Genomic DNA, 23,019 nt, shown 5'->3' on the forward strand with positions numbered 1-23,019 from the left:
TCTTACGTTCTCTTTGTGACAGTTTTGTTTTGCTGCTAAAATGAAGTGAATTTTAGTTTGGGAAAGCATTTGGTCTGTCAGCTAGTCTGTCTCATGTCTGAGGCATTAACCAGAGAGATTAAAGGACTAGCCCGACATCTGTCTGATAACGTGTTGGAAAGGGAGCAGAATTCCAACTCAGCTGGGCACACCTTCCACTCTGCTTCTCTCTTGTGATGAAATAATGGGAGTCTCTGGTAACAAAATGTTTTATTAGGGATGGGGAGAATTATTGAGTTAGAAAATCCAGGAAATATATTAAAATTTATATATTTTTCTTATATTTCTCTAAGAAATCATGTCCTTTTGCTTACAGACATTAGTATATAAAGTGCTTGCATTGCCACAAGTTTCTGGGGAATTCTACAAGTTTTGTATTTTCTACCCAGGAACAAAAAGTACTCTCACCGAAACACAATAATCAGGGTGCTCTTAGTTTGCCAGCTGTACTCCTCAGTTTCTAAAATTATCGTGAAATGGATTTTTTAGCCTGACCCCTCAGGTGACTGTATAACTTCAGTAGCTTCTGTCTTGGCTCACTGCTGGCTCCATTCAGTGACATACTTGTGACTCATCAGATGAAGTCAGATTCATTCACATTTCCTAGGAAAACCGGCTCTCTTGGGCACATCAGAACCAAAGCTGGGAACGAGAGATGCAAGCACAGTTTGAGGCTGTCATGCATCTATCAAAATACCCCTGCTGCCCACTTCGTAGTGTGCGCGCTGTTCACAGAATACTTTGTCATAATTCCGTGGGGTTTGCCAATGGACAAATAAGAGGGATGGGCACTTGCTCATCACAACACTAAGGAGACTGGGACTCCATGAGCAACAGAGGGGAGGGCACTCACTGAACCCTCTTCCCTCCTCCAGTCATGTTGCTGAGGACCTGGCTCCCGGCAAAGGAAGAAGCAGGGTCCTGAAGTAGGGGGGCAGCACTGGACTGCATCTAGGGAAGGGGAAGGGGGGGGGAAGGAATCTGAAGCTGTGGTCCCAGGATCTCTTCTGGCCACCTGCTGAGCCAGGTAGGTTGTTCACCTTTATTCAAGTCAGGTGTTGACACCTCTATGCCACTTCCCATTGATGGATGCTGCCGGGCCCACCCAGTCAATGGTGCTGTCTTAAGAGGAAGTGATGAAAAGTCAGGAATCAACTGAGACAGATGCTCTGTTTACAGTCTTTGTAAGACAGGGAACTCAGAAGAGAGTGTGAATCAGCAGCTGGAAGGAGTTCTGTGTTTAAGCGCCAGAGATGTTAACCCTGTCGTGCACATTTATTCATTCATTAAGTTTATGAAACGACTGCTGTGTACATGCCACCAGGTTAGAAGCTGTGGATGTGCAGAGGTAGCGATAGGATGTGTGCAGTGGAAGAAGGGTATACTTCATGAACCTTGCATTTCTGTTAGCACTCCTGGGAAAAGTTCTCTGTGCAAAAGTCCAATCTCTCAAAATTGGTTAAAAATCAAATTTGTATATTTGAAGTTATTGAGCATTTGTATATTCTGCTCATTTGCTTCATTTCAGAATTGATGTAAAGGGATCATAAAATGAATCCTTTTTAAAATAAGAACAATTTATACACTCTTTCCCCAGTTCATTCATGTTTTTGTTTTTTTTTTAAGCTCTGCATTAAAATTTTTTTAATACTATTTCTGAGACAGAGAGAGAGTGTGAGTGGGGGAGGGGCAGAGAGAGAGAGGGAGACACAGAATCTGAAGCAGGCTCTAGGCTCTGAGCTGTCAGCACAGAGCCCAATGCGGGGCTCAGACTCATGAGCAGTGAGATCATGACCTGAGCCAAAGTCGGAGGCTTAACCGACTGAGCCACCCAGGCGCCCCTAATTTAATTTTTCTTAATCATCATCATGACTATAATGAAATGATCAAAGTCTTTTAAAACTGCTGGGAATAATTCCTTCTCTTCAGAAGTAAAATGTTGGTTTATCACTCATTCCCAGACTTTGAGGACTCAGAACTTCTGGCTTGAATTTTTGTGTTAATTGTGAAACTGTTTCTTCGGTAAGTCAAGGCATGCTGACGCATTTCTTGTCTGGAGGGTAAAAACACCACCTCTATATGAGTCATTACATCTAATCACAGGAAATGTATGTAGTGGCTACTGTGTTGGGAAATACCTTCTCTTATAGTTTTTGGTCAGTGGGCTATTGCATTGAGTCGTTGAGCGTAAACTAGAGTGGGAGAAATTGGCTTGGTTGAAGACCAGTCAGTGTCTTCAGTAAGCACATATTCTTCTTATAGTTGGAAGTCAGAATATGGGATGGAGTGAGCCAGGAAAAAGAAGCCAGCTGTCAGCAACAAATGTTTCTGGTGAATTTGCTGATTGCTGAGCACCTGCTCTGTTCCAGACGCTGCTTGGGCTGTGGAGGGGCGGGGGGGGGGGGGGGGGGGTAGGGATGAAAAAGGACCAGGTAGGAAGGAAAGGGACAGATTTGTGTGCTGTTTAGAAAACTGAAGAAAGCAATTATTTGAATGGATTGAAGAGATGCTAGAAGGATGCACAGTTGTGGGTGATGAGGCATGAAGCTCCCTTTGCCTTTACAAAGATGATTTTGTGTTTACCATGCACCACATAAGGCAAACATTTATACACTCAGATTATAACTTGTGTTGCATCATGTTTATGTATATCATTTATCTTGGCTCAAATTATGATGTGTAAATATGTGTTTTTACCCTGGTTAGTCTTAATTACAGATAATGAGTTTGAAGGCCTTGTAAAGAGTAACTAATCACTTCTGTAGAAACACAGTTTGGTTTTGTTAACTGGAATCTTCCTCACAGCAGATGAAAACATTAAGGAAAATCCTTACTCTGTTTAGATCTTGAAAAGCTGGAAGTTGGTGTGCAGATTTTTAGTTCACAAAGACTCAGCCTTAAACTCTCAAAATCTCACCTTCCTGAATTCCAAATTTATGTTTGTACTCTGGCACACATAAACGTTCTAGCCTTCTGAGGACTTTGTCTCCCTGTCTGGGATCCACTCCACCTTTCCCCATACAGAAATCTTTATTTGGGAGAGAGTTTTCAAACTCTGTGTGGCCTCATGAGGCTCAGCACAACCCTGGTTGTGGCCAGTGTTACTAAGCAAAACTATGAAGGAGATTTCCCCACCCTCAGGCCTTTGCAAAGAGGTATGTAAGGCTCCCAGCCATGAGCCAAGAGGACCTGTCAACCAGGAGTCAGCTGACCTGGTGAAGGAGTTTACTAGGTAATGCCTTTATTACCTTTATTACCGCCTCTAAAGGACATTTATATGTAAGTAAATTCTTTTGAGGAGCAAAGAGTGAACTGCTATGGTGAAATTTTCAAAATAACCCTTTCTAGAGATGTTTTTTGGTCAGAGTCTACAGTGAGGAAAGGCTAGATAGAAGTCCATTCCTAAGACCCATTTTCCTAGAATTTGCCTGAAGAGGCATGTTCTGTCCAAAAATCATTGCACTGAAATATATACATAAAGTGTAAATTATGTTATTGGTGAATCGACCATTCCAAAGTAACATTTTAAGAACAAAGATTTAGATTTGCAGAGCACAAGTCAAAAATATCATGTCTACCTGTGAGATGCAGGCAGGGAACTCATCAACTCCTCAGTTTACTTATCTGAAAAATGGGGATAGCAGTGCCTACTTCATGTAGGGAATAGTAAGGCTTAAATGAGATGCTTATTAGAATCCATTAAGGTAAGTAGTGGAAAGCTTCCTGCTAAAAATACTGTGATGAATGTTTCAGTTGTATCTCTAAACCTTTATTAGACTTCATTAAATGAAATAACTTGGATGGGGAAGAAATAGTGTTCAGTGAAGCACATGGAGAAGTTCTGGTAAAACTGGAGCTAAATCTTTTTTTCTCTATCATGTCACAAAATGAATTAAGGAGGGGGATGGTATAATCTATAGGGAATTGTACGCAAACCTTGATAAGAGTGGGTCACAATTTTCCTGTGGTTTTTTTTTTGTTTGTTTTCATTTTATTCTAATTTCCTAAAGAAGTTTTTGGCAAAGAAAAATGTTAATTTTTCCCCAAATAATTTAGATTTTTTTTCTCTTCCTTTAGTTCACATTGTTCTACTCTTTGCTACTATTCCAGTAAAAGGAGCTCCTTTGCCAAAAAGTGAATGTGAATCAAAAAAGAGAAAGTTTTAAATACTGACTTCCTTTTTTTTAAGTTATTTATTTTGAGAGAAAGCAGGAGAGGCAGAGAGAGAGGGAGAGAGAGAATCCCAAGCAGACTCTGTGCTGTCAGTGCACAGCCTGATGTGGAGCTCGAACTCGTGAACTGTGAGATCATGACCTGAGCTTAAACCAAGAGTCTCAGATGCTTAACCAACTGAGCCACCCACGCACCCCTTGACTTCCTTTTTACAGAGCTAAAACACTGAATCTCTGAGAAATCTGGTTATCTACTTCAACTAGAACAGTATATGATCATTTCAGTGTACATAGTCAAGCATGCTGATTCCTTTTTTTTTTTTTTTAATTTGACTTTTAAGTAAGCTCTACACCTGACATGGGGCACAACCCCACAACCTCAAGGTCAAGAGTTACATGCTCCACTGACTGACAGAGCCAGCCAGGTCCCCCATACTGATTCCTTTTAATAGGGGATTATTTTAACCTTTCAATTTCCTGAGGATTTGTAGAATCCTGCAATTGAAATGAAACTTAATGATCTTTTAATGCAAATTGTACTCACTGTACCCTTTCTAGTAGGGGAATTACTTCACCATCTTGCCCAGGAGTAGCAGTGTGGCCAGTGTTCTCATGAACATCTAATCATCATAAATCATCCTGTTGACTTTCTCTTTCTCCTTCTCCCTCTTTCAGCAACAATTAAGAATCCCTGGTGTTTTCCTCAAAAGGGAAATCTGGAATTGTGTTAGCAACTTCTTAAAAAGTCAAGGCTTTTTTATGAGCTAGTAGACTGAAAGGGTGTAGGAGATTGAATTACAAAGTATAGGGCTACTGTTTACCATGTTCACTGACTTCTGTCCCATTCAAGCAGTGGGCTTTCATGAGCTCCTGCCCCTGGATGTCAGGAAGCATGAGTTTGTTAGGGCCGCTTGGGGAATTTTGGTTTTGTGGACTTGAATTTATAGAGGAAAGGAAGTTACCAGGTTTATAACTGCAGTTATACAGGCTCAAAACCCTTTGCAATAGGTCACCACAATAATATCTGATTTAATCCTTTTATGGTTTGGCCAGTAACACTGCTAATATTCACGAAGACTTTGATCACATAATTTTTCTTCCTACAAAATCCCTCAACTTATTTGTTCATTTTTTAGCAGTTTATATATTGAAAGCATTGTTTTCTGATAACTATTATAATACATTTATTTTATTTATTTTTTTTAAATGTTTTATTTATTTCTAGGAGAGAGAGAGAGAGAGACAGCGTGAGCAGTGGAGGGTCAGAGAGAGAGGGAGTCACAGACTGAAACAGGCTCCAGGCTCAGAGCTGGCAGTCAGCACAGAGCCCAACGCGGGGCTCGAACCCAAGAACCGCAAGAACATGACCTAAGCGAAAGTCGGACGCTTAACCGACTAAGCCACCCAGGCGCCCCTAATACATTTATTTTAGATCCCATAGAAGCAAAGGCAATTGTTCTTAAAAATTTTGTAGCAAAGAAAGTGAACAGTTTGTTTAATTGACTTTTAATCATTCCCTGTCCCCTGCCTCTGTGTGTGTGTGTGTGTGTGTGTGTGTGTGAGAGAGAGAGAGAGAGAGAGAGAGAGAGAAAGACGGGGGCGGGGGGATTTAAGTGACAGTTGGATAGAAGATTGGACTTGGCTATCGTTGGTGATTCATTTGCTTCCCTGAGCAGCCCTAGGTCCTAGTTCAGTTTAACACAGAAGATCCCTTGTACAGACTATCCAGAAGTTGTAAGTTTTAAGGTTTAAACATGTACTAGTGAGTGCATGGGATACAGTGGAATCTGACTCTAGCACTATATGTTGGGGGAGGGCAACACGAGAATCATGGTGGGTTTAGTTTTAGCTCTCCCACGGTCCTTGGAGTTCATTAGCATACGTGCCACTCTGTAGATAATCCATGGTGCTCTAATTTCCCTCTAAAAGGAGGACTGTGTGTCATCTGATGGCACCCAGAATTGCTGTGGAAATAGATGGGACCTAGTTCGGTAGAATCCCTCATTGAACCACACAGAACTCTTTCATAGGACTCTATTTTCTCTGTTGCCTCTTTTGTCCACAGTTTACCTGGGAATCCTCTAGATGGCCTAATTTTCAAATGGAACCTGAGATCTCATGAGCTAGGTTCCCACATTTATGTTAACTTTGTTCTCCATTCAAGCCCCCATTATGGTTAAGGTTTGGGTTACAGTTCCCATGGTGGCTGATCAGACTTGTAGCTAATTACCATATAGCATTATCCTCCGCACATGCAAGCATGTGTTTTACTTCTTTTTCCTCCAAATATAGATAAAATGGTTCTTCATCATCACAGAAATTCCATGACAATTAGATATGATTGTATTTCCCCAAGTGCTTGGCCACTTATTTTAAGCTACCAATTCTACAACACAAAATAATTTATGTGAGGCTATTGAAATTCATAACCAGTGGACATCTAGTTTATCTGAAATTCACTCGAGTTGGAACTTTCTATTTCCTCTGGGCGTCTACAGTACAAAGATAATAACATTCATAAAAAGTATTCTGAGGCACTTAGATGTTGAAAAGCTCTAAATACCATCAACCAGGTCAGTTAGAATCAGGTGAGCTGAGGCTAAATATATTTTATTTTGGTAGTTCTTTAAGATTTGATAGTCTATACATGTGTACTACAATCACTGATTGACCAGAATATAGAATCAGAGTAGCCAAGTCCCCAGTCCATCCCCAAGATGGCTGGAGGGCTGTCTCACCCCTTTCCTGGTGGTGTGGAGGCTGAGCTGCTTTCCTTTTTTCATCCAAAGTGCTTACTTGAATTATGAGAGTGGGAAATTCTAAATTCCTAACTCCCAAAGCCACTAGTGGAGACCTTGTGTATCTACATTAAAGGGTACACTCTGCTTGACTGTGGGTCTTGCTCTGCTTTTGATTAAAATGAGAAGAAAAAAGTCAAAACCGTGCTCCTTACTGCCCCCTTTACTCTTGTTCCCTTGTCCCCCTTGTTTTTGTTTTGTTTTGTTTTGTTTTTTTATCTCTTTATTCTCTTTTAATCCAGAGAAATTCTTTTACAATGTTTGGATATTTTATGACATTCACATTTTGAAGAGTCCAGACTAATTGTCTCATAGAAAATTTCATATTGTTTCCTTTGTATTGCTCTTGTATAGTATTTTTTTTACTGTGGTAAAAAATACATAACAAGGGGCGCCTGGGTGGCTTAGTCGGTTAAGCGTCCGACTTTCGCTTAGGTCATGATCTTGCGGTTCATGGGTTCGAGCCCCGCGTCGGGCTCTGTGCTGACTGCCAGCTCAGAGCCTGGAGCCTGTTTCGGTCTGTGACTCCCTCTCTCTCTCTGACCCTCCCCTGATCACGCTGTCTCTCTCTCTCTCTCTCTCTCTCTCTCCTAGAAATAAATAAAAAACATTTAAAAAAATACATAACAAAATTTGCCATTTTTAAGTGTGCAGTTCAGCATTAAGAGCACTGGCAGTGTTGCACAACCACCACCACTGTCTATTTTCAGAACTCTTTCATCATCCCAAGCAGAAATTCTGTACCAATAAATAATAACTACCTGTTCCCTCTAACCCAACCCATTGATCTAGATCTAATTGACTTGACCAGTATAAGAGTCTGGGTGAATTCTCTTAAAATTGGTAAAAATCCAAAACATTCCTTCATGTGAAAAAAAGTTAGAAGGAAATAAATATTAGACCTTAACACATAGGGCACATGAGTGGCTCAGTCGGTTGAGCAGCTGATTGACTTAGGCTCGGATCATGATCTCATGGTCGTGAGATCGAGCCCTCCTTCAGGCTCCGCACTGGGAGTGGAACCTGCTTAGATTCTTTCTCTCCCTCTGACCTTGCCCTGCTTGTGCGCTCGCTCTCTCTCTCTCTCTCTCTCTCTCTCTCAAAAAAAAAGACCCTAACAGATTAACTTTAGTATATGTACTGCTGAAGCAGACACACTAACAGGTTAACTTTAAAAAGCAATGCAGAGAATACAATTTTGATACATGCTACAACATGGATGAACCTTGAAAACATTATGAGCACTGTCATAAGCCAAACTCAAAATGACACATACTGTATGATTTCACTTACTGAGGTAACTAGAATAGGCAGATTCTTTAGTCTTGTTTTTAAGGTAGACTGAAGGCATCGAAAGCATGCATATAAACTGCAGGTGTAACATATTGCTTTGGGTGAAGGGAGAAGTGCCCAAAGTTTGGGCAGTTTGGCAACATAAAGAGATAGGGAAGGAGGCAGTAACTGGGTTATGAAAGGGAATTTGGATGTGGTGAAAGGGAGTCAAAAAAGGCAAGAGTAACCAGTCATACTTGTGCTTTAGAAAGTCACTGACAGGGGCACCTGGGTGGCTCAGTTGGTTAGGCATTGGACTTTTGATTTCAGCTCAAGTCATGATCTTGTGGTTCGTGAGCTCCAGCCCCACTCAGCTGACTATGCTGTCAGCACAGAGCCTGCCTGGGATTCTCTCTCTCTGCTCATTCTCTGTTTCTCAAAAATAAATAAACTTAAGAAGAGAGAGAAAGAAAGAAAAAGAGGGAGAGAGAAGAAAGAAAGAAAGTAAACAAAATTTTCTTAAAACCATTCATTTTCCTGAGTTACTGTGTAAATTTGGCTTTTTAAAGCAGGGCACACTTTTATAGATTTCAAAAGGGAAAAAGGGAAAAGAACTCTTCCCTCTTCTCTTGACAAAGGAGAAATAAACAGTTGGCCTTCTGGGGTGGGGTTGGGGGATTCCCATATAGGCAGGCTACAGCCAGCATTAGAAGGGCTTTTCCCAGCCCCTGGGGTGCCTGTTCTCCTTTTACCCTAGACACTTGGCCCTGTGCTGGACAGAAGACCAGTAAACAAAGAGCTTGTTCTTGAGGAAATTACCATCTAGCAGAAGGTTGGTGGGGGAACGTGACAGCCCCAGCAGATAAATAATTACAGCAGTGAGAGTGAGCTGTTATAAAAGCTGAAGAGTGCAGAGGAGACAGTTCTGCCCGGAGCTGCCCTGGAAGTCTCTGCACATGTGGGCGGGGTTTGAAGGGCATGTGAAAATCCCTCCCTGGGGGCTGAAGGGGACAGGCATCCCTATTAACTGCCCCCCCCCCCCCCCAAAACAGAAGGAGGCATAGCATCCAGGTGGCGCTGTGGAAGTTAGCAGAACTCACAGGTCCTGCTCACCTCTGATCCTGAAAGATAATCGTTCAGGATAATCTTCCCAGTTAACTGAGGATCAGTTTAATTGAGAACTAAAAGTTCACTATTCTTTTTCTTCCTTTCCATCCAGATCTAAGATTCAAGATGCCACACACTAGCTTTTTTAGGGTTTATTTCTCCTGGAATCCTGATTAATGAACATTCCAGTTCCTGAGCTGATTGCCCAGTGTGTATTCTTGACGTGAAACATTACAGGGAAACGTTACTGTTTTAGACCCAGTTAGTTAAGATTTGGGGTAACCTGAACCAGGCAGAGTTTGATGGCTTATACATTAGGAACAGAGTTTGCTAAATAAATTAATTCTGTTAAATATGGTATCAAGAATACCTAACCTAGTTATGGAAAAAGTGAGGTGTTAGGTTTTTGTTCTCTTTTTTTTAATTTAGTAAGTTCTAGAATACTTTTCAAAAATAAATCTTGTATATTCATTAAAACAGTCTTAGTAGGGGTTTTAACTGTTTGTTGTTGTTTTTTTATAGTTTATTTTTGAGACAGAGAGAGACAGAGCATGAGTGGGGGAGGGGCAGAGAGAGAGGAAGACACAGAATCTGAAACAGGCTCCAGGCTCTGTCAGCACAGAGCCTGATGCGGAGCTCGAACCCATGAACCATGAGATCTGACCTGAGCTGAAGTCGGATGCTCAACCGACTGAGCCACCCAGGCGCCCCTCAACTGTTAATTTTTAATCCAAGTAAGGCATGACTACATTCTCATTTTTTAAAACAGCAAACAACAGAAGTAACTAAAATTAAAAGTTTATGTCCTTTAAACTATCTTTCACCAACTGCTTGTACCTACCTTTTTTTATGCATTTACAAGTACACACAGTTAATAGCATGTGGTCTGTTTTGTGCACTTAAAAAACAGGATCTGCCTGGGACACCTGAGTGGCTCAGCCAGTTAACTGTCCAACTTCAGCTCACATCATGATCTCATGGATTCATGAGTTTGAGCCCCACATCAGGCTATCTGCTTTTGGCACAGAAATTGTTTCACATCCTCTGTCCCTTCTCTCCCTTCCCCTCCCCTGCTTACACTTTCTCTCAAAAACAAACATTAAAAAATTATTAATTAAAAAAAACCAGGGTCGGGGCACCTGGGTGGCTTAGTCGGTTAAGCGACTTTCGCTTAGGTCATGATCTCACGGTTCGTGGGTTCAAGCCCCACGTCGGGCTCTGTGCTGACTGCCAGCTCAGAGCCTGGAGCCTATTTCAGAGTCTCTGTCTCCCTCTCTCTCTGACCCTCCCCTGCTCATGCTGTTTCTCTCTCTCTCTCTCTCCTAGAAATTAAAAAAAAATATTAAAAATAAATAAACATTAAAAAAAAAACGGGATCTTCCTAATCTATAATTAGCTCTCTTCTTATAACAGCATGCCTTGGAAGGTTCCCTATATGTCGACCTCATTTTTTTTTTTAATGTAATCTCTACACCCAACATGGGGCTTGCACTCATGATCCCGAGATGAAGACTTGGATGCTTTCCTAACCGAGCCAGCCAGGCACCGCTACTTCATTCTTTTTAAAAGGTATATAATGTTCCAACTCGTGACTGTCCCATGATTCATTTATTCATTTCCCTGTTGGTGCCTATTTAGATTGTTTGCCATCTTTCTCATCATAAACAATGCTATAGTACTTTTTTCAAATCTTTGTGTTCATGAATGAGTTTCTTCCAGTAAGACTTACACCAGTAAATTCTTGGTTAGTATTTAGAGCTGATGTTTATATGTGGAGATAAAAATATTTTTCTTTAGAAATATTCAATTTCTTAAAGATATTAGCAAGTGACATAGTGGATAAAGGACTAGTATCCAAAATCTATGAAGAACTCACCAAACTCCACACTTGAAAAACAAACAATCCAGTGAAGAAATGGGCAGAAGAAATGAATAGACACTTTTCCAAAGAAAACATCCAGATGGCCAACAGACACATGAGATGATGCTCAACATCCCTCATCATCAGAGAAATACAAATCAAAGCCACACTGAGATACCACCTCATACCAGTCACAGTGGCTAAAATGAGCAAATCAGGAAACTATAGATGCTGGCGAGGATGTGGAGCAACGGGAGCCCTCTTGCGCTGTTGATGGGAATGCAAACTGGTGCAGCCCCTCTGGAAAACAGTGTGGAGGTTCCTCAGGAAACTAACAGTAGAACTCCCCTCTGACCCAGCAGTAGCACTGCTAGGAATTTACCCAAGGGATACAGAAGTGCCGATGCATAGGAGCACATGTACCCCAATGTTGATAGCAGCACTCTCAGCAGTAGCCAAAACATGCAAATAGCCTAAGTGTCCATCAACTGACAAATGGATCAAGAAGATATGGTTTATCTATACAATGGAATATTATATGGCAGTGAGAAAGAATGAAATCATGCCATTTGCAGCAATGTGAATGGAACTGGAGGGTATTTTACTAGGTGAAATAAGTCAGAAAAAGACAGATATCGTATGTTTTCACTCATATGTGGATCTTGAGAAACTCAACAGAAGACCATGGGGGAAGGGAAGGGGAGTTAAGGAGAGGGAGGAAGGCAGACCCTAGAGACTCTTAAATACAGAGAACAAACTGAAGGTTGATGAGGGGTGGGGGAGAGGGGAAAATGGGTGATGAGCATTGAGGAGGGCACTTGTTGGGATGAGCACTGGGTGTTGTGTGTAAGCCAATTTGACAATAAATTGTATCTTAAAAAGAAACACAATTTCTTGCAAATTCTGATGTCTTTTCTATAAATAGACTTGTGACAGCTTATGTGGAGCATTGCATGGAGCCAGTACATGGGATGGTGTCAGCAATTTTATTATGGACTATTGCCAAAGGCAGTGTCAGGAAAGAGACTTCATAGCATAGAGGTAGAAATTAGTTCTTGGTTCTTTTTCCTCCTTCCTATCCTGATACAAAATTAGAGGTTCTCTATATACTGGCTTGCTCTAGTAAAGCATGAATACATTCTCATTTTTTTAAAATTTGAAGTACTGTATAGGATCTAGAACATAGAGGTGCCCACCTCCTTGCATTCAGTAAAAACAGTGAGAAAACTAGAGCCCCTGATTTACTTGTTTGTTTTCATGTTTCTTCTGTGTACCTCTCTTCTCTTTCCTCTCTGCATGAATTGTTAACATTTCTTTCTGGGGCTATTGCCCAGATTAAAGCCATAGAAAAACTTTTGGCTGTATGTCACCCCTATTTGGTACCTCTGACACCATAAAGAAAGAAAAAGTAATGGCAGGTATACTTTTGCCATTACATCCCTTCTCTGGCAACCCCTCAAAATGGAACTTAGGGGAATTGAATGTCAAGTTCTTCCATTAAAATGACCTTTCTAATATTTAAATGCTGATTTGTGTTTTCTTTCCAGGATCTGACATATTCATAAAGATAGAAAGTTCTTACCCTCCTATTTCTATTCTTTTTTCCTATGTAATTTTAATGTTTACATAAAAACGAAACAATCTAAATCACTTAGTTATCAGACCAGCAGGATGTCCCAGAAAAACAGAAAAATCCTCTGACTAAAAAGGAGATAGAAGGCACAAAGGGGACAGATTGAATGCACTTTGGTACCTCCAGATAGTATAAAATAGAATGAGGACACTGTCTGCCAACGTGGGAAGATCTCCAGGATTGTACTGTTAAGGTGAAAAAAACATGCAGAGAGTTCGTAGAATATGCAACTATTTCTGTAAGGGGGAGATATAAGAATTTATATTTGTATTTGCTATTATTGCATAAAGAAACTGAAGAATACACGAGCCATAAGTAAAAGTGTTTATTTCTGGCGAAGGAAAGGGATGAATGGGAGTAAAACTTTTTCTAGCACACCTTTTTATAGTGTTCTAATTTTTAAATTATTACCGTATTACTTATTCAAAGATAAAAATAATTTTTGAAAGGAAGTTTTGCATTATTAGGTAAGGGGTGAACTAAATCTAATTTCATTTAAGCCCACTATTTATATGACTTCACCTGTCATGTTTGAGCCATGTCACCTGCAAATAGTTGCAGGACCATCTATTTTGGGGAGGAAGGTAATAAATTCTATAATTAGAATCTGTATGGTAATTTAAGTTCTGACTACTTTGGCAAGAAACTGAAAAGGCACATCTGTATTTAAACTGTTTCTTTTAGCGTGTTCAATCTTGTTGGGTTTATTCTTTCCTTTTTTTCCCCAAAGTAATTGAAAACCTTAAAACATGATGCTCATGAGTCACAGCTGGAATCTCTTGCTGATGCCTCAGTAAACACAGTGAGAAAGTGAACTCAAACTATGATCTTGAGACTGTTTTTATTATTTGCTGAAGTCTGTGTCCTAGAGAAAGTGTTACAGCCTGAGCTTTTATTTTTACAGGAGCAGGAAAATTCAGATCCGAAACATCCCTCCTCACCTGCAGTGGGAGGTAAGCCAGTGTCACCCGTGTATACGGTCTTCCTGCCCTCTGTCCTCACTTCCTTTTTCATAGATCAGCCAAACCTCTCTCCCTCTGTGAGTTCTCTGAGGAATTAGAGGTCTTCAGACCTCTCACACAGGCTCCTGGGTGCGCTCTCTTCCTTTTTTTCAGTACCCTAATGTACGCAATCTGTTACAACTTTAGGGCTGTGTTTGTCTCTTTCCTTGTGCAAGATGTGTGCTTGGAGCCCTCCTGTTCTGTCTTCTCAAGCACCAAGCACTGACAAACTATGAAACAAAATGTTTACCTGGTTTGTGATTTTTATCTCATGATTTTGTAAAAGGTTTTTTACCTTTCCAAATTATGATTTTGGAAAAAAAATTAAAATCCATAGAAGCCCAATAAAAATAGAAGGTTGTCAGTTTGAATAGGTTTTATGTTGTTTGTGAATGAGTTGCTGTGAACAATAGTGAAGATATAGTTTCAGAGTTGTAAAATTTCTTATGATTGCTACCTTAAAATTTAAGAAGACAGAATGTGAGGAGTGGCCTTATTGCATTGTTTAAAAACAAACTACCCCAACGTTTATTTCAAACCCAAACAAAATCAAAACAGCCTTAAAGGAGATAGAATGCTTTGTGTAATGTTTTTATTACTTAAAAAATTCTTTATTATGAAAATTTTCAAAAAATATGTATGTATATATATATCCCACTGCTTCATAATAAAATAAGGATATCTCTAGAGAAAAACAGAAGGAAGAATGGTTAAAACTTCAGCAAGGACAAGTGAGCCTGTCCTTTATTCTGCTTGTCATTTCAAAAGCAGTGTGTTCCAACCATCATGATGGATGTGATTATTAACAGGAAGACTGGGGCGCCTGGGTGGCTCAGTCGGTTAAGCGTCAAACTTCGGCTCAGGTCATGATCTCGCATTTCGTGGGTTTGAGCCCTGCATTGGGCTCTGTGCTGACAGCTAGCTCAGAGCCTGGAGCCTGTTTCAGATTCTGTGTCTCCCTCTCTCTCTACCCTCCCCTGCTCATGCTGTCTCTCTCTCAGGAATAAATAAAACATTTTTTTTTTTTTTTTATTTCTAGGAGAGAGAGAGACAGCGTGAGCAGGGGAGGGTCAGAAAGAGAGGGAGACACAGACTGAAACAGGCTCCAGGCTCTGAGCTGACAGTCAGCACAGAGCCCGACGCGGGGCTCGAACCCACGAACCGCGAGATCATGACCTAAGCGAAAGTCGGACGCTTAACCGACTAAGCCACCCAGGCGCCCCTAAATAAAAACATTTCTTAAAAAAAAAAAAAAAAAAAACACACACACACACACCACAGTAAGACTCTAAAATTCTGCTGTGTCACCTCAGTGGACAGATTTCTTGAGAGCTAATAACCAAGTGCAAGTCCCATATATTTAGTCATTTTTAACTGTTCTTGATGGAAGAACTGAAGTATCAATTTACTTAGATTATTTCCGTAACTGTCCCTGTTTTGTTTTAGTCCATTTGCTGGGAGATACCACTATCCCATTTTTGTGTGTGAGTACAATCTTATCTTCCTGTTCTGACATGGGATCTTTCTTTTTCAGGTGCTGGATGGACTTTTGGCTCAGTATGGGACAGTGGAGAATGTAGAACAAGGTATTAAGTGAGGAAATTCGCCTATTGATTTTTGAGAGGGATTGTTACAGGCTGGGTCAACTCCAAAGATAAATAGTAAATTCAGATTCCTTTGAAACAAGCTTTCTCTGTTCGTGAGAGATATTCATATCTTTTTATCCATATCTCTCTATAGTTTTTCAAGGAATGTGATTTACATTTTTGTTTGGGCTTTTCTTAGATATGTATATATTCTGTTAATGTTTTCTCAAGCACTAGACAAACACAGTCAGGCTGGGGTAAGCTGAATTCACTGGGAAGTAATTGAATTTATGCTGTCACAATTTTCCTTATCCTGGTTAAGAACAACAGATCACTAATGTCTTAGACTGTTTCTCAAGTAATAGGACTTCTACGCCAGACTCTCCCCAGTGCTTATGAAAATGCACATTCCTGGGGTTTACCATAAACCTACAAAGTAAGAATCTTTGGGGCAAGAGCTGATGAATCTGTATTTTTTTTTTTTTTAGAAAGAATTCTTTTTTTTTTTTCTTATATATATATTTTTATTTCTAGGAGATAGACAGCGTGAGCAGGGGAGGGTCAGAGAGAGAGGGAGATGCAGAATCTGAAACAGGCTCCAGGCTCTGAGCTGACAGTCAGCACAGAGCCCGACGCGGGGCTCGAACCCACGAACCGCGAGATCATGACCTAAGCGAAAGTCGGATGCTTAACCGACTAAGCCACCCAGGCGCCCCTGATGAATCTGTATTTTAAACAAGCACCCCCAACTGATTTTTGAGAGCCACAGGCTTAGGACATCAGTGTTGGACATCCACAGAAAATACTCTTCTTTCTGCTGCTCTCATTTTCATCATCTGAAACATGAAATGTTATGATTTTAAAAAGAAAAAAGTTTTTCTTTTAAAAGCTATCTTTTTAAAGAGACTGAAAGCTCATGGAGCTCCTTAAGAGCCCCCCGAAAAGTCGATTCCAAGCCCCTGATGTGGCAGACAGTAACATGTAATAAAGATTTTTTTTCCTTTGACCTAAAAAGCAGAATGTGAATGCAGTTATTTACTGACTGTGAAGCCCTTGAAACCCTTGAAAAAGTCACTTGCCTTCTGACTCAGTTTCCACAGGTATAAAGGGGGAGAATACATTTTACCCCTTCTGTATCACTGAGTATTTGTGGCACCCAAAGAGAACATGTATAAAAATTTGTAGGCAATGGAGTCCTGTATAATCTCAAGGAATTGTTAAGATTCAGTTGGGAATAATCACAGAGAATCCATTGTCTGATATGCAATCTGTTCTATCTACCAGTATAATTAAAGTAATCATTTTAAAGTAGTAATTATTCAGATGTTCTCCCCTCCATGAATATTAAAAATATTATTACTCAGTTTCATGCTGCTGACTGCACATGCTCAAAGGTGAAGGGAAAGAGCTCAGAAAGAAGACATGATTTACAAGGATTCTATTTCTCACTTCTTGTTATTTCCCTCAACATGGAGAAGACATTCTTATAAGGATTGGATACAGTAGGCAAGATGGCCTCACAGACATGAGCCTGTAAAAGTTCCTGGCTACGAGCATGGTATAAATTCAGGACACTGCCATGCAAGGAGGAATACTGCAGGTCCCTGGGGCAATGGTAGCTCCTAGTGCACCTGAGCCCTGGAGACCATCCAGTTTCCAGCTGCCTCACAACTCCAGGAAAGAAGTATTGGGCTTTTGTTTTGTTTTGTTTTGTTTCGTAGGTGATTCCTGATTCAGCAGGAAAACATTTTCAGTAGAGTTTTAAGAAACTTTTTAGAGCTTTTATGTCCAGCGAAATAAATTAGTCGAATGGAGCTCAGTTCTTTCCAGAATCACAGAACTATCTGATTTCCTGATGACACATGTCTTTGAATAACAGAAAATGACTAAGAAGTGAGAGCAAAATCTGAATCCTAGTGGATAGATTTATTCAGGAGGTTCAAAGCCATCCCTATCTCCCTTTCTCCCTTTCTGGGAGTGGACAGTGTCACCTGGAGCACTAGAAAAAAACAGATAGGAACCCTCTGGTACATTCTGTGTGTCAGCACTGAGAGAGGATGGTTGTGGGCTACTCATCCCCTGTTTTGCGCTTTGAGAACTTCTCTGGGTAAGTGTGAATTAGAGGCAGCAAGAACACTCCCGGGCAGAGCCGGGCTGGGCTCAGCATTTATGACGTGTAAATCTCAGTGTCAGCTCTTTCCTGAAGACTGTGCATCCCTTCCCTGTGAAGGCTGCAGCTACTTTGAAGTTACTGGATAAAAAATATTTTTAGCTGTGGTCTTTAACCTCTTTGACAGTCTTACAGAAATTATAAACCAGAAAATTTCCTATATTCATCCACACATTTGAATCGTTGGTTGTGGTGGAGGTGGGGGAGGAGGTGGTGGTAGTGGTAGTGGTGGTGGTGTGAGGTTATAGAATTCCTGAAAGTTCCATCGTGGATCCAAATTAGGAATCCCTGTACTACAAGGTTTTATTATTACTTTGGAAAGCAACTTTATCATGGTTTTCTTGAATTATCTGCACGATTAACTTAATGTGGTTAACTCCAAGTCTCTCAAAAGCTTAAATATTTTTTTTATTTTTTAAAGTGTTTTATTTATTTTTGCGAGAGAAAGAGAGAGGGACAGAGTGTGAGCAGGGAAGGAGCAGGGAGAGAGGGAGACACAGAATTTGAAATAGGCTCCAGGCTCTGAGCTGTCAGCATAGAGCCAGATGCAGGGCTTGAACTTGTAAACCGCAAGATCATGACCTGAGCCACAGCTAGACACTTAACTAATTGAGCCACCCAGGCACCCCATAGCTTAGATGTTTTTTAAAGGGAGGATCTGATTTAGTTATAGCTACTTGTTTTGGGAAAAACAGTATTTTTGGATAAAGTTTACTGGCTTGGACTGAGAAAGTTTTATCTTGACTTCTGAATTTATTTTTAACTTCTGATTTTGGAAGAAGAGGCAATTATGAACCAAGATAAGCCAGCTCAAGAGAGTTTAGTATTAGCCACTTAGAGTTTGTGTTCTCTCCTTTAGCCAAATGACTTGTAATTGTCAGTTTTCTTTCTTTATTATACACAGTTACTAGGTTCAGCTCACAGAGTCATGGAGCTCAGTCAAAGGGAAACAAAAATAATAATTCTACTTTAGGAATAAATTAAGGATTAAAATATTTTATGTGTATATCCAGCTATTTAAAAGTAAATGCAAACATAACAAACTTCTACCTTGATGGTGGTACCATAAATTGATATAAACTTCTAGGCAAGTAGTCTGAAAATTGCACTAAGAAGCATTCTATTCCATTACCCAGTTACTTTTCTTCATGATTTAGCCTAAAAAAGTAATTCAGGGGTGCCTGGGTGGCTCAGTTGGTTAAGCGTCTGACTTTGGCTCAGGACATGATCTCATGGTTCATGGGTTCGAGCCCCGCATCGGGCTCTTTGCTGACAGCCAGCTCAGAGCCTGGAGCCTGTTTCGGTTTCTGTATCTCCCTCTCTCTCTGACCCTCCGCTACTCACGTGCTCGCTCTCTCAATCTCTCTCAGAAATAAATAAAACATTTAAAAAAAAATAAAGTAAAAAAGTAATTCAGAGAACACAAATCAAATGTGTTCGCAGTAAAGCTGATTTTTAGCAGTATGACTTAGAATAGCAAATATTGGGAATAACCCACTTGTCAACAATTGAGGAATGGTTTGTCAAAAATCATGGCACAATTACTAAAATTTTATGTAGACATTAGAGACGGAAAATACATAATGAGCATATACATATGAACATGTAATGGTATTTATAAGTGAAAATAACAGCTTTCAGTTGTATATACAGTTGATTACAGATGTGTGTATACAATTGATTACTATTTATGAATGCACATGAATAAAGATAGAGATTCAAATAATTAAGGAGTTAGGGTGAGGAGATTTTTGTGCATTCTTCTCTAAAGTTAGTCTGTTTACATTGAGCCAGAGGGTGACAGCTTTTTTTCCTGTGACAGTATAGTTTTTGCTTCTTTCCTAGTCAACACAGACACAGAAACTGCTGTTGTCAACGTCACATATGCAACAAGAGAAGAATCAAAAATGTAAGTGGATTTGGGCTTCTTTCGTTTTAAGTTTTGGAGGGTTGTCTTTGAATTCCAAAAAGATGCTACCTTTGACATGCCAGAGGAGCCTTGGGGCATCTGTGCATGCCTTTGACGTGTCAGAGCTTAGGGCATTTGTAGTAGGATGTCTGTTTGTTGGTTGTACAGAGACTTTATCTTGAAAAATGTTGAACCTCAGCGTCAAAACCGAGGTGGGACCTGTGTCTTGACATGTGGTCATGAATAGAGGCACCAGCTTGTGACACTGTGTCCCTTGTCTCTGCCAACCACAGGGCTTTTACCTGGAGCTTCTTCCATGCACTATGAGGAAGAAGCACAAACCTGTTTCTGTCCACACTTGGTGAAGAGATCATAAGACACCCATTTTTCCTCTGTGTGACATTTAAAAGAGGGCCCATCTCCATGACATCAGCAGCAGGGAGAATTGTCTGGGAGTGGTTATTCAAAGATTACCTGGCCTGGGTTCTCTTTCCTATTTTCCACTTATTTCCTAGTCCCCATGCATGACTACCTTGTTTCAGTGATGGTTAATTTTGAGGTTGGGGATTAATGGACATGGGATTGAGTTTTTAAAACAGCAACTACAACAAAACAAATTCCTTTTTGTAGGAGGTCCTTAAGGTGAAATGCTTGTCAGGTCATTGTAACCACAATTATGGTCACACATGTTCCATGCATACAGCATAACCTTGGTTCTATACCCCAGAATTATAGTGTTATTTATTTATTTTTCTTTATCAGTAATTACTTTTTTTTCTTAAATCGTTTATTGTCAAGTTGGATTGCATATAACACCCAGTGCTTCTCCCCACAAGTGTCCTCCTCCATGCCCATCACCCCCTTCTCCTCCGCCCCCCCTCAGCCCTCAGTTTGTTCTCAGTATTCAAAAGTCTCTCATGGTTTGCCTCCCTCCCTCTCCCAACTATTTTTTCCCTTCTTCTCCCCCATGGTCCTTGGTTAAGTTCCTCCTAATCCTCCTATACGTGCAAACATATGGTATCGATCCTTCTCTGCCTGACTTATTTCTCTCAGCATAACACCCTCAGGTTCCATCCATGTTGCTACACATGGCCAGGTTTCATTCTTTCTCATTGCCATGTAGTATTCCATGGTATAGATAAACCACATCTTCTTGATCCACTTGTCAGTTGATGGACACTTAGGCTCTTTCCATGATTTAGCTATTGTTGAGAGTGCTGCTGTGAACATTGGGGTCCATGTGCCCCTATGCATCAGCACTCCTATATCCCTTGGGTAAATTCCTTAGCAGTGCTGTTGCTGGGTCATAGGGGAGTTCTATTGTTAATTTTTTGAGGAATCTCCACACTGTTTTCCAGAGGGGTTGCACCAGTTTACATTCCCACCAACAGTGTAGGAGGGTGCCCATTTCTCCACATCCTCGCCAGCATCTATAGTCTCCTGATTTGTTTAGTTTTATGTATTTTTCAAGGTTTCAGCATACATGAAGACATATTTAACCCATCCTCATACCACTAGTCTTTAAAAAGTTGATTTTGCATTGAAAAAGGCAATAGATGATTTGCTGTTGACTTTAGACACACACATTAAACAAGATATATGCCAGCAACTCACCTTTAGAGTTTGTTTCCAGCTACCACTTAGGTAGGACCTTCATATGTAATATTTATTGCTTTTACTGAATTCAGAAGTGCTGCTTTGTAATAAATTCACAAACCCTAAATATTTATATAGCAGAATAGTGATATTGTTGTCACATGTTGCAAGAAAGCTTGTGAAAAAATTGTTCCACTTCCTATATAAATAGCTTTAAAAATGCCATAGTGGGATATTGTGTATTCTCTATCAAATCGATAAATAATTTTAAATAAATATTTTTGAGGACTCAAGAAACAAATGCTGTCTTAACTGCTATGGATAGTAAGTGTTGAAGCCTTTACAGAAGCACACTGAGGAGTACTTAATGATGTTAGAATTCTGCATTCTCTCTGACCCAGCAATTCCACTAGGAATTTGTCCTGTGTGCAGCTATAGTTGCAAAAACGTCCATGACAACACTGCATATAATGATGAAAGATTGGATATATGTATTTATCTAACAATAGGGAATGAATTGCAGAAAGTATGATAAATCAATAGAGTGTTAAGCAGCCAGTAACAGTTAAATTGCAGGACATTTAATGACTTGGGAAACATTTAGAGTATGAGCTCTTTTTTAAAGATTAGAAAATAGTATATGTAATATTAATCCATGTATATAAATGATAATTATATTTTTAAAAAGATACAAAATGGGCTAGGATTTTTTTTTTCTGATCGGTACTTAACCATTTCTGAATTTTCAGTAATGAACATGTTTTATGATCAAGCTGAGAAAAAGTCGTAATTTTATACCAATATTTACAAAGAGTTTTTGATGAGCAGGATACAGCCTCAGGCCATGAAAAAAAAGCAGAATGCATAGTCGTGTATCAAGTCTGACCAGGCCTATATTTTGTGATTATTTAGTTGTTAACCATAAGCTCTGAGGGAGCAAAGCTGGCACCTTGCTAACTGGGCTACCCTCAGGGAGCAATGCTGTTCACATAGGCAACTAGGAAAGCAGACTGAACGACCCCATCCATTGGCCTAAGGGTCTTCTTTGACATGAGGGTCTAACAAAGCTCACTTACCACTGCTGCATTTCAGAGCCATCGAGAAGCTAAGCGGGCATCAGTTTGAGAACTACTCCTTCAAGATTTCCTACATCCCGGATGAAGAGGTGAGCTCCCCTTCGCCCCCACAGCGAGCCCAGCGTGGGGACCACTCTTCCCGGGAGCAAGGCCACGCCCCTGGGGGCTCTTCTCAGGCCAGACAGATTGATTTCCCGCTGCGGATCCTGGTCCCCACCCAGTTTGTTGGTGCCATCATCGGAAAGGAGGGCTTGACCATAAAGAACATCACTAAGCAGACCCAGTCCCGGTACGTGCCTCCGGGGCTTCCTTTGCTTCCTTCTGACAGGCCCCCTGAGTGCTGGTGGGCCCCAGTCCTCCTAGGTGGCTATCATGCATCAGCAGTGGGGGCTGTCTGTGTGGGATGGTGGCTTCTCAGAACTACTAACAGACTAACAAAGCTGGGGACTTCATTGTACTTTCACGCCAGTAACCTAAAGGTCATGCCCCAAATTACTAAAGGTTCTAGCAGGTACTATTGACCTCACAGCCAAGAATTGTTCTCATAAGCTTACTAGTGCTTGTTACTACATCACTTTCTAAAACAGCAGAGGTATGGGGCTGAACTTTGTGGCATCCCAGAAACCACTTCTTAGTTCTTACCTCCTCTCTTGAGTTGGAGCCCTGGGTGGTAGTCATCCTTTGAGACCACTTAGGTGGTCCCATAAATGGCTACATAAAAGAAGTGAGTGAGTCTCCTGTATCGAGAAGAAATGAAGTACATTAGCCTCTGTTAAGTCATCTAAGGAGACGGAACTGG

The 23,019-nt window shown here is 40.5% G+C and overlaps 1 protein-coding gene across 4 annotated transcripts in view; it reads left to right on the top strand.

Annotated features, from left to right (window-relative positions):
* IGF2BP2 (insulin like growth factor 2 mRNA binding protein 2) overlaps positions 1-23,019 on the top strand; it is a 162,498-nt gene that overhangs the window by 103,327 nt on the left and 36,152 nt on the right. For all 4 annotated transcript variants that reach the window (XM_039241723.1, XM_039241725.1, XM_039241724.1 and 1 more), the window contains exons 3-6: positions 13,787-13,835; positions 15,418-15,469; positions 19,485-19,548; positions 22,237-22,509. In XM_039241723.1, the coding sequence (XP_039097654.1) occupies positions 13,787-13,835; positions 15,418-15,469; positions 19,485-19,548; positions 22,237-22,509 (438 nt within the window). The remainder of the gene's footprint in view (positions 1-13,786; positions 13,836-15,417; positions 15,470-19,484; positions 19,549-22,236; positions 22,510-23,019) is intronic.

Source organism: Hyaena hyaena, unplaced genomic scaffold (assembly GCF_003009895.1).
Source record: "Hyaena hyaena isolate Hyena2069 unplaced genomic scaffold, ASM300989v1 scaffold_199, whole genome shotgun sequence".
In the NCBI taxonomy this organism is placed as follows: domain Eukaryota; kingdom Metazoa; phylum Chordata; class Mammalia; order Carnivora; family Hyaenidae; genus Hyaena; species Hyaena hyaena.